Raw genomic sequence first — 12,547 nt, forward strand, 5'->3', positions numbered from 1 at the left:
ATCCCTGCTCCCTCCGTCCTCCCAGGCCACTTCACCCCAGACAAGCCTATCCTGACTCCCTCAGCCTGCACCAGCATCTCTTCCCAAAGGCCTAGGTCTCGTATCCCTGTCTTCTTACTACCTTTAATGGAAATGTCATTACCCCACTTAAGTGTAAGGTCTAAAAGGGCTCAGATCCGAAAGCACGATTTAGCCATGCTCAAATCTCCCCCGTGGAAGCCGGTACCATGCCTTGTTCATAAAATGCCTTGAACGTGTGAATGTTGATGAAAATGACCGTGAGAAATGAGATGAGCCATACCATCATCATCATCGTCGTCATCATCATCATCATCATCCACAAAACTCTGCCCGTGCCCAGACCACCAAAGCCCCGCCCAGTGCTACGAAGGGGAAGGCATTTCTCGGAGCCCCAGGGTCTGCTCAAATGCTAGATTCATTTTTTTCTAACTGTGCATTCAGAATCAAGAAACAAGCTGCTCCCTCTGGGTCTGCCACAATGGAAGGGAAGGGGAGAGGCAGAGGAAATACGGCGAAGATAATGACCCTTATTCACTCAACTGAACATACACACGCATGCACACACGGCGGTGACAAAGACCGCAGAGCCTTACACATCCACCTGTAACCGCAGACACAGGAGTGCCTCTCCCAGATGATGCCTTGGGCAGCTAACCCATCTCGGCCGGGAAGCTGAAGCTTCCAAGGCTCCTGTAGCTCAGGACATTGAAGTAGTCATGTGGCTCGGCATAGTCCTCTCCCCACTGCTCTGTGTAGAAGCCCACGGGCGCCGTCTCTGCCTGCCCGCCACTTCCAGCTGATGACAGAGCTCGGGCGTTGCATTCCTCCTGTTCGCGTGCCAGCGTCCTGAGGCCACTTTCCGCACAATGGACTCTGCAAGATTTCTTCTAAAAACAAACAAACTACTAAGTGAGGATGTGGGGATGTTATTCAGAAGTTACTCCCCAACAATATACATGGTTACAATGATCTCTCTCTCTCTTCCTTTCTTACACACACACACACACACACACACACACATGCACACAAGGTTGGGTTCTTACCAACACCAGTTCCCTAACCCTTAATTGCTCAACCTCATCACAGCTAGATTTCAGGACTAAGCACCCCAGTGAACCTACACTTGCATGTGGAGCGATTTGGTCACACTCACCTTTCCAGCTGCATTCCCTGCAGTGCTTCTCCACCCAGCACCCCAACTTCTGGTATAGGGCCTGGGTGCCAGAGAGATACCATTTACTGTGAAGCTGCTGTGAGCACGCACTGGCTAGCTCCTTTATGTAATCTCAGCAACAACCGTATTGAAGTTTCCACTTTTGAATGAGCTAATAGGCACCGACAGGTGGAGCCACTTGCCCTGGACCCAGTTCTGACATGGGGCCAGGCCAGGCTCTTTCTCCTCAGCCAGACTGCCTCTCATCTTACAGGTTCCTGAATGCCATGCACTGTTTCCCGCCTCCCCTATTCTGTATGTGTTACTCGCACTGTCCATTCCTTGTAGTTCCCCAAAAAGTTCTTTCCTCTTTCCTCCAGACTCAGCTGCATAGCACATTGTCCAAGAAGCCTTCTCTGACCCTTCTGGGAGAGCGACATTCTCCCTGGATCCTAGAATATGTTCCTGGACGTTCTCTGTTGTAACATTCAACGCTGTCCAGAACTTAATATTACCCCTCTCTCCTCTTCAGGCCCCAAACTATGAGCTCCCTGAGGGAAGGATCTCTGCTGTGTTCCTCTTTATAACCTCACAGCCCAAAAGAGACATACAGTATATGTCTTAGGACTGAAATGTGTGTGTACTCACACATGTGTTCACACACACACACATGCACATGCACACATTCTTCCTCAGCCCCATACCTCAAAGAACAGGAATTTTCCAAACCCAAGTAGGGACGCATGGTCAGATATCTGTGATTGCTCTTATGGGAAAATAGGACAGATAGCAAAATCTGTTTGGGAAAATAAAGGGTATGGAGTCAGCCATTACCCCCCTAGGAGAGCACCGCAGGTGAAGGTTGTGCTAAGCCAAGGAAATCAAAGACCTATAGGCACAAGCAGGATGGCCAAAGAAATGCCAAATGACACCCAATGCAAAGGTGACACCCTCTCGGTCTTACTGGAGACTGCTCTAAACATGTCACTTACCCCCACCATAGGTCCGGAGGACAGAATCCCAAAAAGCCACACACAGGCCTGGAGAATCACAACAAACACAAACCAAATCTCATTCTTCCCACCCTCTGTGGCTTCCTGGGTTAGGAAACAGCATCATCACTGGCTAGTGTCCAGCTCAGCAGTGCACGAATATAGGCTAACAGGACGGGTGGGTGGGCTGCATGGATGTACATCATGAACAAATATCAAAACTTAGGGCTGGCGCCACCCTGCAGGCTGAGGAACTGGGCCCAGAGAGAGGCCATGGTCTCAAAAGCACACACACAGGAGTCAGGTGGTCTGTCCCCACTCACTGTTTTGTTCATTCCTTTTCAATAGCAACGGCTGCTCCCTTCCCATAGGTATGAAGGAAAAGCATGGTCCTCATGGATCATGCTGATGCTGGACTTAAAAAAAGTACTACATCCCTTGATGTGACCCAATCCATTTAAACTATATAAATATCCAATTCCTTCTCAAAGAACTGATTGTGACCTTTGGTGCTGGTATTTTCTTGCTTCCATTCTTAGATGGGCCACCCTTGCCCTGGGATCTTAAAACCATTTTGGCTTCCAAGGTGTTCTGGGAAATGTAAACATGTCTGAGATGGGTCTCTCAGCTGTTCGATTTTCATTTCATCCCGCATAGGGGACTCTGTGATTGTCAGTATAAAACCCAAGCCTGGGGCTGATGTTGTCCTAAAGGAGCTACAGAGATTGCAGCTGGGCCCTAGGAGGACAAACGTTGCCCCCTGGGAGAATATGAGGGGGAAGGACAGTTGGCTGTCATTGACATGGAGCTGGACACACCCATCTCTCCTTTCCCTCACAGAAGGTCCCCCAGGGGAACTGCTTAACAAACAATATCCATTCATTTAGTTGTAATCAATCCATGCAGTATCAACAGTTTTGAGTACCAAGTATTATGAAGTGCTTCAGTAAATAAAATTTATGATAATTACAAGAACTTCATAACCAATACTTATTACTACATGCCAGGAAAAATGCCAAGTGCCTCACATGAATTATTTGAGTTGAGTTTCCCCACAACCCTGTGAATGCAGCATCATAATTATTCGCATTTTACAGATCCTACCACAGCAACTCAAGTGGTAGAGCCAGGATCCAAAGCTAGGTCTGTCTGATTCCCAAGTCCATGCTCCTAAGTAATGCAATCAACAGGCTCTCCAAGTCTGTGGGGAATGCTGTCAGTACCCTGCTCAGATCCTCCCTACCTGACCAGTGCTCCCATTCCCCAGACGCTGGGACTATGGGCTGTGGGTGGCTCACAGCTGCCCCTCCCCCAGAGAATTGCTCTTGGGCCCTCTCTGGTGAGCAGCCAGTGGTCAGTGATGACTGAGGTGAGTGTTCAAAAACCCAGCTCCCTGCCTCAAGGTACAACGAACTGCATACAATTCTTACTGCTGCCAAGTCTCCAGCTGAGACCACATCAAGCTGAGCTTTCTTCCATCAGCCCTATCCTGCTTCCCTCACTACGCTTCACCTGAGAGTCCATCCCAATAAACTACTCTCACCAGAATTCACATGTCAGGCTCTATTTCTGGGGACCTGATCTAACACAGTTGCTCCTGGCAGTGGCCCTAGAAACAGACACAGGATGGGATTGTGGAGAGGAATCCCTCCCCAGCTGGATGGGAATACGAACCCCACCACTGGTTGTGAGATGGGTTGGGACACAGATGGAAGGGGATTCTGAGCTGGTGCCACATCTCTGACATTTGAGAAGTATGGGAAAAGAGTAATTATTAGAACTGTGGTATTGAGTAGCTTTTACTCAATCCCTGCCCCCCACCCCCCCACCCCCTGCCCGATGCACTGAGGAGAAAACATGACAGGCTCAGATCTATCAGCACTTGGCAGCATTTCAAGAAACACCCATCTCCAGCACCGAAGACCAGGCACAGGACCTAACTGTAAGAGAGAGAGAACTTCCAAACAGGCTGGATTCTAAGCTTGGGCTAGTCTCCTGTGTCTAGAAAAGGAGGGATCTCTATGACCCGGGAGGAGGCTCCCTGGCTATACGCACTGGAGAGCCACCTGTTTCTCTCATATCATCTGGAGTGGCAAAAATGGCCCACTTCCCCTTGATGGAAGTTAGGGCCCTGTTCAGACCTGTCTCCACCTCCCCTATAAGCCATCAGCCCCATATTTAGGGCAAGACCACAGCCTGCACTAGCTGAGGGAATGCTGAGGGAGGAGAGAGATTGTGCCTAAAGGACATGGTTAACACGTCCTGGCAACAATGGGAGAACGTGTCTGGGAGTGAATCCTGAGAGTGATAGTCTGGGCCGGGCAAGTAGAATATGAGACTGGACAAGGGGTAACTTGTCAATATGGGGACCCATCTCGTGACTTACCATGGAACACCCTCACTGGGGCCCCAGAAGAGAAGGCTGATACACTGCTGTCGAGAGAGATGCTAACACTGCTTTGGCAAATTATGCAAGAAAAAACCAAAATGCTCAGAAAAGTGGGGCTGCTATAATGGTTGTATGTGAAATCATAAGGAACATATATATATATATATATTGGTCTCTGTCCTCTGTTTCTATTAATGTTTGGTCTTTAACCCTGGTTCCTGACACAATGCTCCTTAAACCCTTATAATTTTCTGAATGATGGGAATGTCTTACCCAGGGCTCCTAAATCTCTTGGAATCTCCTGGTGATAGGAGTCTTTTGTTCCAGTGAGGTAATGTGGGTGGGCTCCTGGATGGAGGCTGGTGACCAGAAAGACCAAGCCATGATTCGAAACTTGGAACTTTCAGCCTCACCCCACCCCCATTCTCTGGAGAGAGGAGAGGGGCTGGAAAATGAGTTCATAATCAATCATGCTTACATGATGAAGTCTCCAGAAACATCCCGCAAGTATTGGGTCCAAAGAGCTTCCAGATTGCTGAAAACATCCATATGCCAGGAGAGTAACACACCCCAACTCTCCAGGGACCAGAAGCCCTGTGCTTGAGACACTTCTTGACCTCATCCTGCATATCTCCTTCATCTGGCTATTCATCTGTATCCTTTACCATCTTCTGTATTATGTAATGAGCCAGTAAATGTAAGTAAGTGTTCCTCTGAGTTCTGTGAGCTGTCAGCAACTTATCAAGTCCAAGGAGGGGGTTGTAGGAACTTCAGTGTATAGCTGGTTAGTCAGAAGTACAGGTGATAATCTGGGACTTGCAGCTGGTGTCTGAAGGGAGGGCAGTCTTGTAGGACTGAGCCCTTAATTTGTGGGTTCTGATGTTAATTCCAAGCAGATAGTGTCAGAACTGAATTGATTGTAGGACACCCAGATGGTGTAGAAGAATTGGTCAGTGTGGGAATAAACCCACCCATCTGGTGTTTAGAAGTGTTCTGTGCAGTGTTAAGAGTAGAGAAGAGGAAAAAAACAGAGTTTTCCCCAATATAACCTACTAAATCAGGGACTGGCAAACTAAGGCCCATGGCTCAAATCTGGCCCACCACAGATTTTTGTACTGCCCGGGAGCTAAAAATGATTTTTATATTTTTAAGTGGTTGAAAACAAATTCAAAAGAAGAATAATATTTCATGACACATGAAAATTATATGAAATTCAAATTTCAGTGTTTATAAATAAAAGTGTGTTGGAACACAGCCATACTCGTCCATTTGCATCTTGTCTCTGGTGCTTTCATACTACAGTGGCAGAGTTGAATTGTTGCAACAGAGACCGCATAGCCCACAAAGCCTCAAAGATTTACTACCTGGTCCTTTACAGAGAAACTTGGCCAATCCCTGTACTACATAATTTTGAAAATCCTATAGCTGATTATAGTTCTAGGAAAGATCCAGAGGACACTCTTTCACAAAGGTGGAAAGGAATGTGCTAGTGAAGAGAGCACCAGCATCATTAGGAGGCTTAGTGGCATCTCTCCTCTGCATGCTGGGGCTGAATGCTTTTATAGAACTGGATCCCTGGTAGCAACACAGATGAGGAGACCCCAAAATAATGTAGGGGCAGATGGCGGAGCTTAAGAAACAAAGTGGATGTAATTACTGCAATGGCAGCCAGAGAAGCCTGACCCACAGGGATATGAAGATGGCTAATAAAGCAGTGTTCCAAAAAGAAATATAGATGGACAGCCAACAGGGGCATTACTTATAGACACAATCAAGAGATCAAGAATACATGAGAGAAGGCTGAGGCCAGCACCCCCTGCAAAGTCAAGATCTCTTGCCCAGTTTCCGGGTCTGTGAGCAGCACTGGGGTGGATACCATCTCTGTTCACCCCTCAACTGCACTCTCCATCCAGCCTTCTGTTTCCTTCCATCCAATTGTTTCCTGGGGAGACTGAACTATAGGTACTACATCAGGGGGCTCCCTTGCCCTCGGGCTTGAGTTTGAGTTTGGCCAATGCAGAGCAACAGGAGGGGAATGGAGGGAAGAAGAGTACATTCTCTCTGCCAGCGGTGGCCTTGGACTGGCTGTAGCCTTCCCTCAGAGATTACAGTTCTTCTCAAGGTGGTCCCCTGCACAAATCTCTCTCTTTCCAGGTTCTAGTAATCCCCCTCTCCTTTCCCCTAAAGATGAGGGGTGACACCAACACGCTGCTACACATCCCCTAAAGGTTTCCTTATGTATTGCCCAGTTCTTTGTAAATGTCTCTTTTAAACTGTCCTTAACCTACCCACCTTGAGAGCACTATGCGTTCCCTGCCATATCTAATTATATTACTGTGCAGTTGCTGAAAATCAAAGAGAAAGAAAATTTTTAAAGAACCATAAGAAAAAGCCATATCTGCAAAGGAGCAAAAATAAGATTCACATAATTTCTCAACAGAAATATAAGAAGCCAGAGACGATGGAAAAATGTTCTCCATGTGCTGAAAGAAAACACTTGCCAACATAGAAGTGTAGACCCAGCAAAACAGATACATCACTTTCAAGTTAAGGAAAAATAAAGATATTTTCAAACAAACAAAAACCAGGATAATTCATCACCTGCACAAAAGGAAATACTAAATAATATTCTTCAGACAGAAGGAAAGTGATCCTACTTACAAGATAGGAAATGCAGGAAGAAGTGGAGAGCAACAGAAAGGATAAATCTAAGTGAATACTGACTCTCAATACTAATTTCTTTCAGGGTTTAAAAGAAATTTAAAACTAAAATACATGGGGATAATAGCAATAAGTTGGGAAGGAAGGTAAAAAAAGTTAATGTGTCCTAAGATTCTTGCATAATCCAAGAAATGATAAAAGCACTAATTTATACTAGACTTTAATAAGTCAGGGGTCTATTTTGTAATCTCCAGTGTAACCACTATAAGAATAGCCAAAAATGCCTCATTACCAAAGAGATCTTTTTTATAATAATAAGTACTTAATTCAAAAGACAGCAAGAAAGAATAGGGAAAAAACAGGCAGAACAAATATGAAGAAAATAAGGTGGTGGCTACAAACCCACTTATTTCAGTGATAACAGCAGCATGTACACGGTCCAGAGGAAGCAAAGTCAGGGATGAAGAGTTGGGTTGTTAATTGAGCGGAATGTGAGTTGGGGGGAAAGTGAATCGGGAACTAGGGAGGAGGGTCTAGTCTGAGGTGGAAAATAACATTGGCAATCCCAATCTTGCCTTCACCAAAATGTTTGGTGACGAATTAAAGTGACCCGGGATGTCTTAAAAAGTCCAAAAGGGCAGACAAAACAAGTGGTGGAAATTCTTTCGCTAATCAGTAGCTACCATTTAACAGCACAAGCACGTTAATATTTTTTTCATTGTTTACAAAGCTTTCACATGCGATGTGCCGCCTGTTCGTCGCAACTCTGTGATAGAGAGCAAGCAGAATCACTGGCATCCCCGCTTTCTATCTGGGGAAGTGGAGGCCAGGGAGATTCAATGTCTTCCCTGTAATCACACTCAGTGCTGACCTTAGAAACTACATCATCCACTTGCCCATCTAGCACGCTTTCAGCTGCGTGATCTCTTAAGCCAGAGGGACAGAGGATTTACAGCCTACTGATCTTGCCATGTACCTTTTAGTCCTAAATTTGGGGAGTGTTTATTTCTCATCCTACGGAAGTGCTGGGTAGCCCAGCAATACAGAAAGGTTATTAAAATCAAATAAGCTCACATGCACAACTCCCTAGCACAGAGTGGATGCCCCAGATGCATCAAACTCACAATAGATAAATCAAACTCTCCAGGGAGTGGCTTCGGGGGCAGGCAGGAGCTGGGAACTGTAGGTGACAGCAAGATGGGAAGCACACAGGTCCAGGCTTTCTGGGTGGGGTTCCCAGCCCAGAAAGGGGACAGAAGAGGAGCGTAAACAACTTGACCGAAAGGCAGAGCAAGGACCATCGACAAGCATGAAGAACAGAGGGCGAGACCACATCTTGGTCTTTCTCTGGATAGGACAGGGACATGAAAGGATGGCACGGGGTGGGGGGGGACGTGAAAGGATGGCACGGGGTGGGGGGGACGTGAAAGGATGGCATGGGGGGGACGTGAAAGGATGGCATGGGGTGGGGGGGGACGTGAAAGGATGGCACGGCGGGGGGGTTGCCCATGACTGAGCTGTGCAGCCAGGGTCATTACCTTTCTGGTCAGGGTGACCACCATGATGGCTGCCACACAGATGACTGCCAGCACTGTGGCCACGGCTCCCAGCAGTGGGATCTGGAACGCAGCGCTGTGCTCAGCCACTGGAGGGATGAAAAAATGAAGATGAGGGGGTGAAAGCCAGAAGCAAAAGGCAACCATCACACAGCGAAGCCTCTGTGTCAGGGCCCAGAGGTGGGGGCTGGCCAGGCCTTTCTCAAAGTTCTGGGGTCGTTAAGCCCGGCTCTTTGGCCAGCAGAGCAGCTGCTTGGCCCGTCGTGAAATCAACGGCTGACCTCTCGAGCACTTCACACATTTGACCCCAGAGCAGACCACTGTTAACACTCCCTTCCTCTAGTCGATAAAACCGCTTTCTATAATAATCATGAAATGAAACAATGACATCCAGAGGGAAAAAAAAAAAACCCAGAGAGTGAACATTTTCTTTTATTAAGTTTCATATTTATAATCATACCAGGAAAAAGTTTAATTAAAAATTAAAATAAAATTAATATTAAAGTACTAAAAAGAGGGCAAAAAGCATATAACCTTTCACCGTAAGCCTATCACATTATTCCAGCTGGGAGATTCTGGCAGGGGAGTGAGGTTCTAGAGCTTTATCCTTTACTTTTTCTCAGCACCTGGCACATAGCAGGTGCTTAATAAATGTTCATGATATGAAGAAAAGCATGAGAAAATGAACTTCTATTAAGATGTAAAATGTAAGGAGGAGAAGCCGAAAGGGAGTTATGAAGAGAAGTGGGATAGTTGATGCAAGGAGAGCGTGAGAGAAACAGGACAGGTGCCCAGATGTGAGCCAAGCCGCAGGTGGAAGGGTTTCCAGGCTGCTGCGTCCCATCCCTGCCTCCTTTCCAGGAGCTCAGGCAGATCCCAGGTGTCCAGGGAAGTCTTGAAAGAAGGGGATAACAGAGGCTGGGCCCTCTTCCCTCTAACTAAGGGTTTACACTGTGGGAAAGGTGGCTAAAAATGCAGTCACTTGGGGCAAGGTAGTGCTCACAGTACCCACGGGATACCAGGGGGAGGGAGCCCAAGCTCCCAGAATGAGTTCCTTCTGCCTGGCAGACTCAGCCTCTTGTTTTGGCCGCAGGTGGGGAAAGAGGGCAGATGGGGAGCAAAGTGGTCATGGAGAACACAGCTTCACGGGGCAGAAGGGCTGCGGTGGGCTGTCCATAGAACCAGAAAGGATACGGGCTCCTAACCGCGTGCGGCATTGACCTATGTCCCAGCCAGCCAAGAAGTACCATTTGAAAAGAAACTTCCCAGTGGTCTTGTATCTTCTCAGCCTCCACCCCCATCAGATAGTTACGTGGGAGGGGCTGGCATTCATAGCTAACACTTCCTTAGTCCCAGGCCCTGTTTAAGGGCATTTTCTTGCAGTAAGGAATTCAATCCTATGGTAGCACCTCGTAAGGTTACATCTATTTTCGTTTCACAGATGAGAGAAGTGATACACAGAGAAGCTAAGTGATCCTGTCTGAAGTCAACAGCAGCACCAGGATTTGGGACCCAGGCTGGCTGGTGTCAGAGCCTGAGCTCATAAGCACCCTGCTCTACTGTCTCTCAGACGCATTCATCTTTTCCCACTTTCCAGGGAACCGCTTTAAGTGTTCAGGTGGATAATGAATGTGAGAGCATTCTGGAAACTATGAAGTACCAAACAAATGCAAATTGCTGTACATTTTCACTTAGCACACACTGTGTTTTAATCCTTTATAAAACTTAGAAGCTAATTCAAATTTGCATGATTGATGCTAAACTAATAAACGAGAACCCTTCCCAAATGACCTTAATGACTATTCTTCCCAACAAACGCACATAAGATGCACTTCTTACCCAAAACAGTGGTTCTCAATTCTGGCTGCACATTTGAATCACCAGGCTCTTAGAACCTATTACCTCCCAGCTTTGCCTCTGGAGATTCTGATCAAGCTGGTCTGCAAAGGGGTACCAGCATCAGTTCATTAAAGCTCCCTGGTGATTTGAATGTGAGCCGAGGTTGAGGGACCCTGCTCTGGCAGAGTGTTTGGCAGGAACACATTTCCTATTCTGGAGGATGAAGTTCATCAGCCACCCTGCCCCAGAGGGCATACCTGAGCTGTGTGGGACCTCCAGAAAGAGTGTCCCTCTGTAAATCCCATCAGGGTAGGTGTCATAGGTGCAGAAGTATTCCCCTGTGTCATTCCTGGTCAGCGACTGCAAGGTGAGGCCCAGGTTGGGGCCTGGGGCCACGCGCTCCCTGAAGGCTGGGTAGATGTGCCACCCCAAGTTAGCATGATGAACGGCCAGAAGTTGGTCCTGCTGCTCCCAGTTGACCTGAGTCACTTTGGCAGTGGTGGAGGAGAGATGACATTGCAAGGTGACAGAGCCACCTTCCTCTGCAGAAACGTTCCCCATTGTTACTATCCTGCCTGACACAGCTCCTAGGGAAGAGGAGAAAGCATGCATGAGTCCTGGGGCAACAGCTATCCTTGAAACTTCCCACCAAAATCCCAAAGGGCTTTAAGGCCACAGTTGGTTTCTGGAATGACAGACTCTCCTGTCCATCCCGTCACTCCCCACAGAGACTATAATTGTTACACGGCAGAGCACGTCACCCACTCAGGATATTCTGCTGTAATCTAGCTTCACGACGAGCTCATTGATTATTTCCGTGTACTTATTTTCTCTTCCTACCTAGAATATAAGCCCTGTCACCTACCACTTCTGCTGTACTTGAGCTTCCGGCAGCCAGTTCTGTGCTGGGCACATTATCCTTTGAAATGAAACCTGGCTGTTTGGTTGACTGCCCTTTGGGATTGCCTAGAAAAACTTTCAGGAAAGCCACAAAATCCAAAGGAAAGGAGGGTTGAAGAGAAACTGTTTCTCCCACACAAAACCACCCCCCTTAGCACTGACTGTGGTCAGTGGGCACAGCTCCACCTTCAAATGATTCAAAAAACAACATAAAAAATAAATTATACTAGTTTCTCAGCATCTGTGTGCTTCCTCAGAAACATTTGTCTATGGTTCTTAATACAGAAGAAAACAGATCCAAAGTAAATTCAATCTATAATGGTAGACTCTCTGGAGTCTGTGAAGAAGACATTTTTGATCCACAGAAAACATACAATGCCTTTCTAGAAGTTTCCTCAAGGACAGAAGACAGAATGATGGAGCAGGACTGAACTTCTACAAGGGAACTGATCATCCCTCCTCCTGGTCCTTTTCTTTCCCCCTATTTCTTTTCTTGGGTTGGCCAGTCAGGCACCCCAACTCCAAGGACTTCACCTGCCAAAACAGAACTGCACCTCCTTCCCAGAGGCTGCCTTTTCTCACACGAGGGAATACAAGACTCTGAAAACCATGCGTTTCCTTCCCTCACTCCCACTTCCACTCCCAGCCTCCCTTTCCTCCTCCTCTTCCTCCAGTCCCACGCTGGATTGTCAGGCCTTACCTGAGGCTGGGAGGGGAGCCTGCCCCAGGCCCTGGGCCCAGATCAGGAGGAGATACCACTGCATGCTTCTGCCCAACGGGGGGCCCACAGGAAGCAGCCTAGGCCTCTTCTGCCACCAAAACTGGCGGACTGCAGATAGCAGGCCAAAACCGAGCCTATGAGGAGAGAGGGTCTTGGAAGAACTGAGCTCAGCAAAAACAATGGCAGGGACAGAAAAAAAAGCTCTCAACAAGTACACAAACTGCAGAGGGTGAGCCACAAGAGAGACCATTAAGGAAACATACTAAAAAATAAACAAAAATGTGGTTAGAAGCACATTGGTCTTTGGGTTGCTAT

General features: G+C 47.2%; 1 protein-coding gene across 1 annotated transcript; it reads right to left on the reverse strand.

Annotated features, from left to right (window-relative positions):
* Window positions 1-671: 671 nt before the first annotated feature.
* On the reverse strand, window positions 672-12,317 carry TIGIT (T cell immunoreceptor with Ig and ITIM domains). The gene is made up of 4 exons (XM_034990402.1): window positions 12,212-12,317; window positions 10,869-11,198; window positions 8,755-8,861; window positions 672-908 (listed from the first exon to the last, which is right to left on the reverse strand). Exons 1-4 carry the CDS (start codon window positions 12,273-12,275, stop codon window positions 672-674), a joined length of 738 nt encoding a protein of 245 aa, XP_034846293.1. The 5' UTR covers window positions 12,276-12,317.
* Window positions 12,318-12,547: the final 230 nt, after the last annotated feature.

Source organism: Mirounga leonina, unplaced genomic scaffold, assembly GCF_011800145.1.
Source record: "Mirounga leonina isolate KUSES-001 unplaced genomic scaffold, KU_Mleo_1.0 Mir_115, whole genome shotgun sequence".
NCBI lineage: Eukaryota > Metazoa > Chordata > Mammalia > Carnivora > Phocidae > Mirounga > Mirounga leonina.

Excerpts from the sequence above, each read along its gene's own strand:
- TIGIT (XM_034990402.1), bottom strand. The coding sequence starts at position 12,275 with ATGCAGTGGTATCTCCTCCTGATCTGGGCCCAGGGCCTGGGGCAGGCT. Across the intron at positions 11,199-12,211 it reads GGCTCCCCTCCCAGCCTCAG|GAGCTGTGTCAGGCAGGATA; the intron begins GTAAGGCCTGAC and ends CCTCTTCCCTAG. Across the intron at positions 909-8,754 it reads TGGTCACCCTGACCAGAAAG|AAGAAATCTTGCAGAGTCCA; the intron begins GTAATGACCCTG and ends GTTTGTTTTTAG.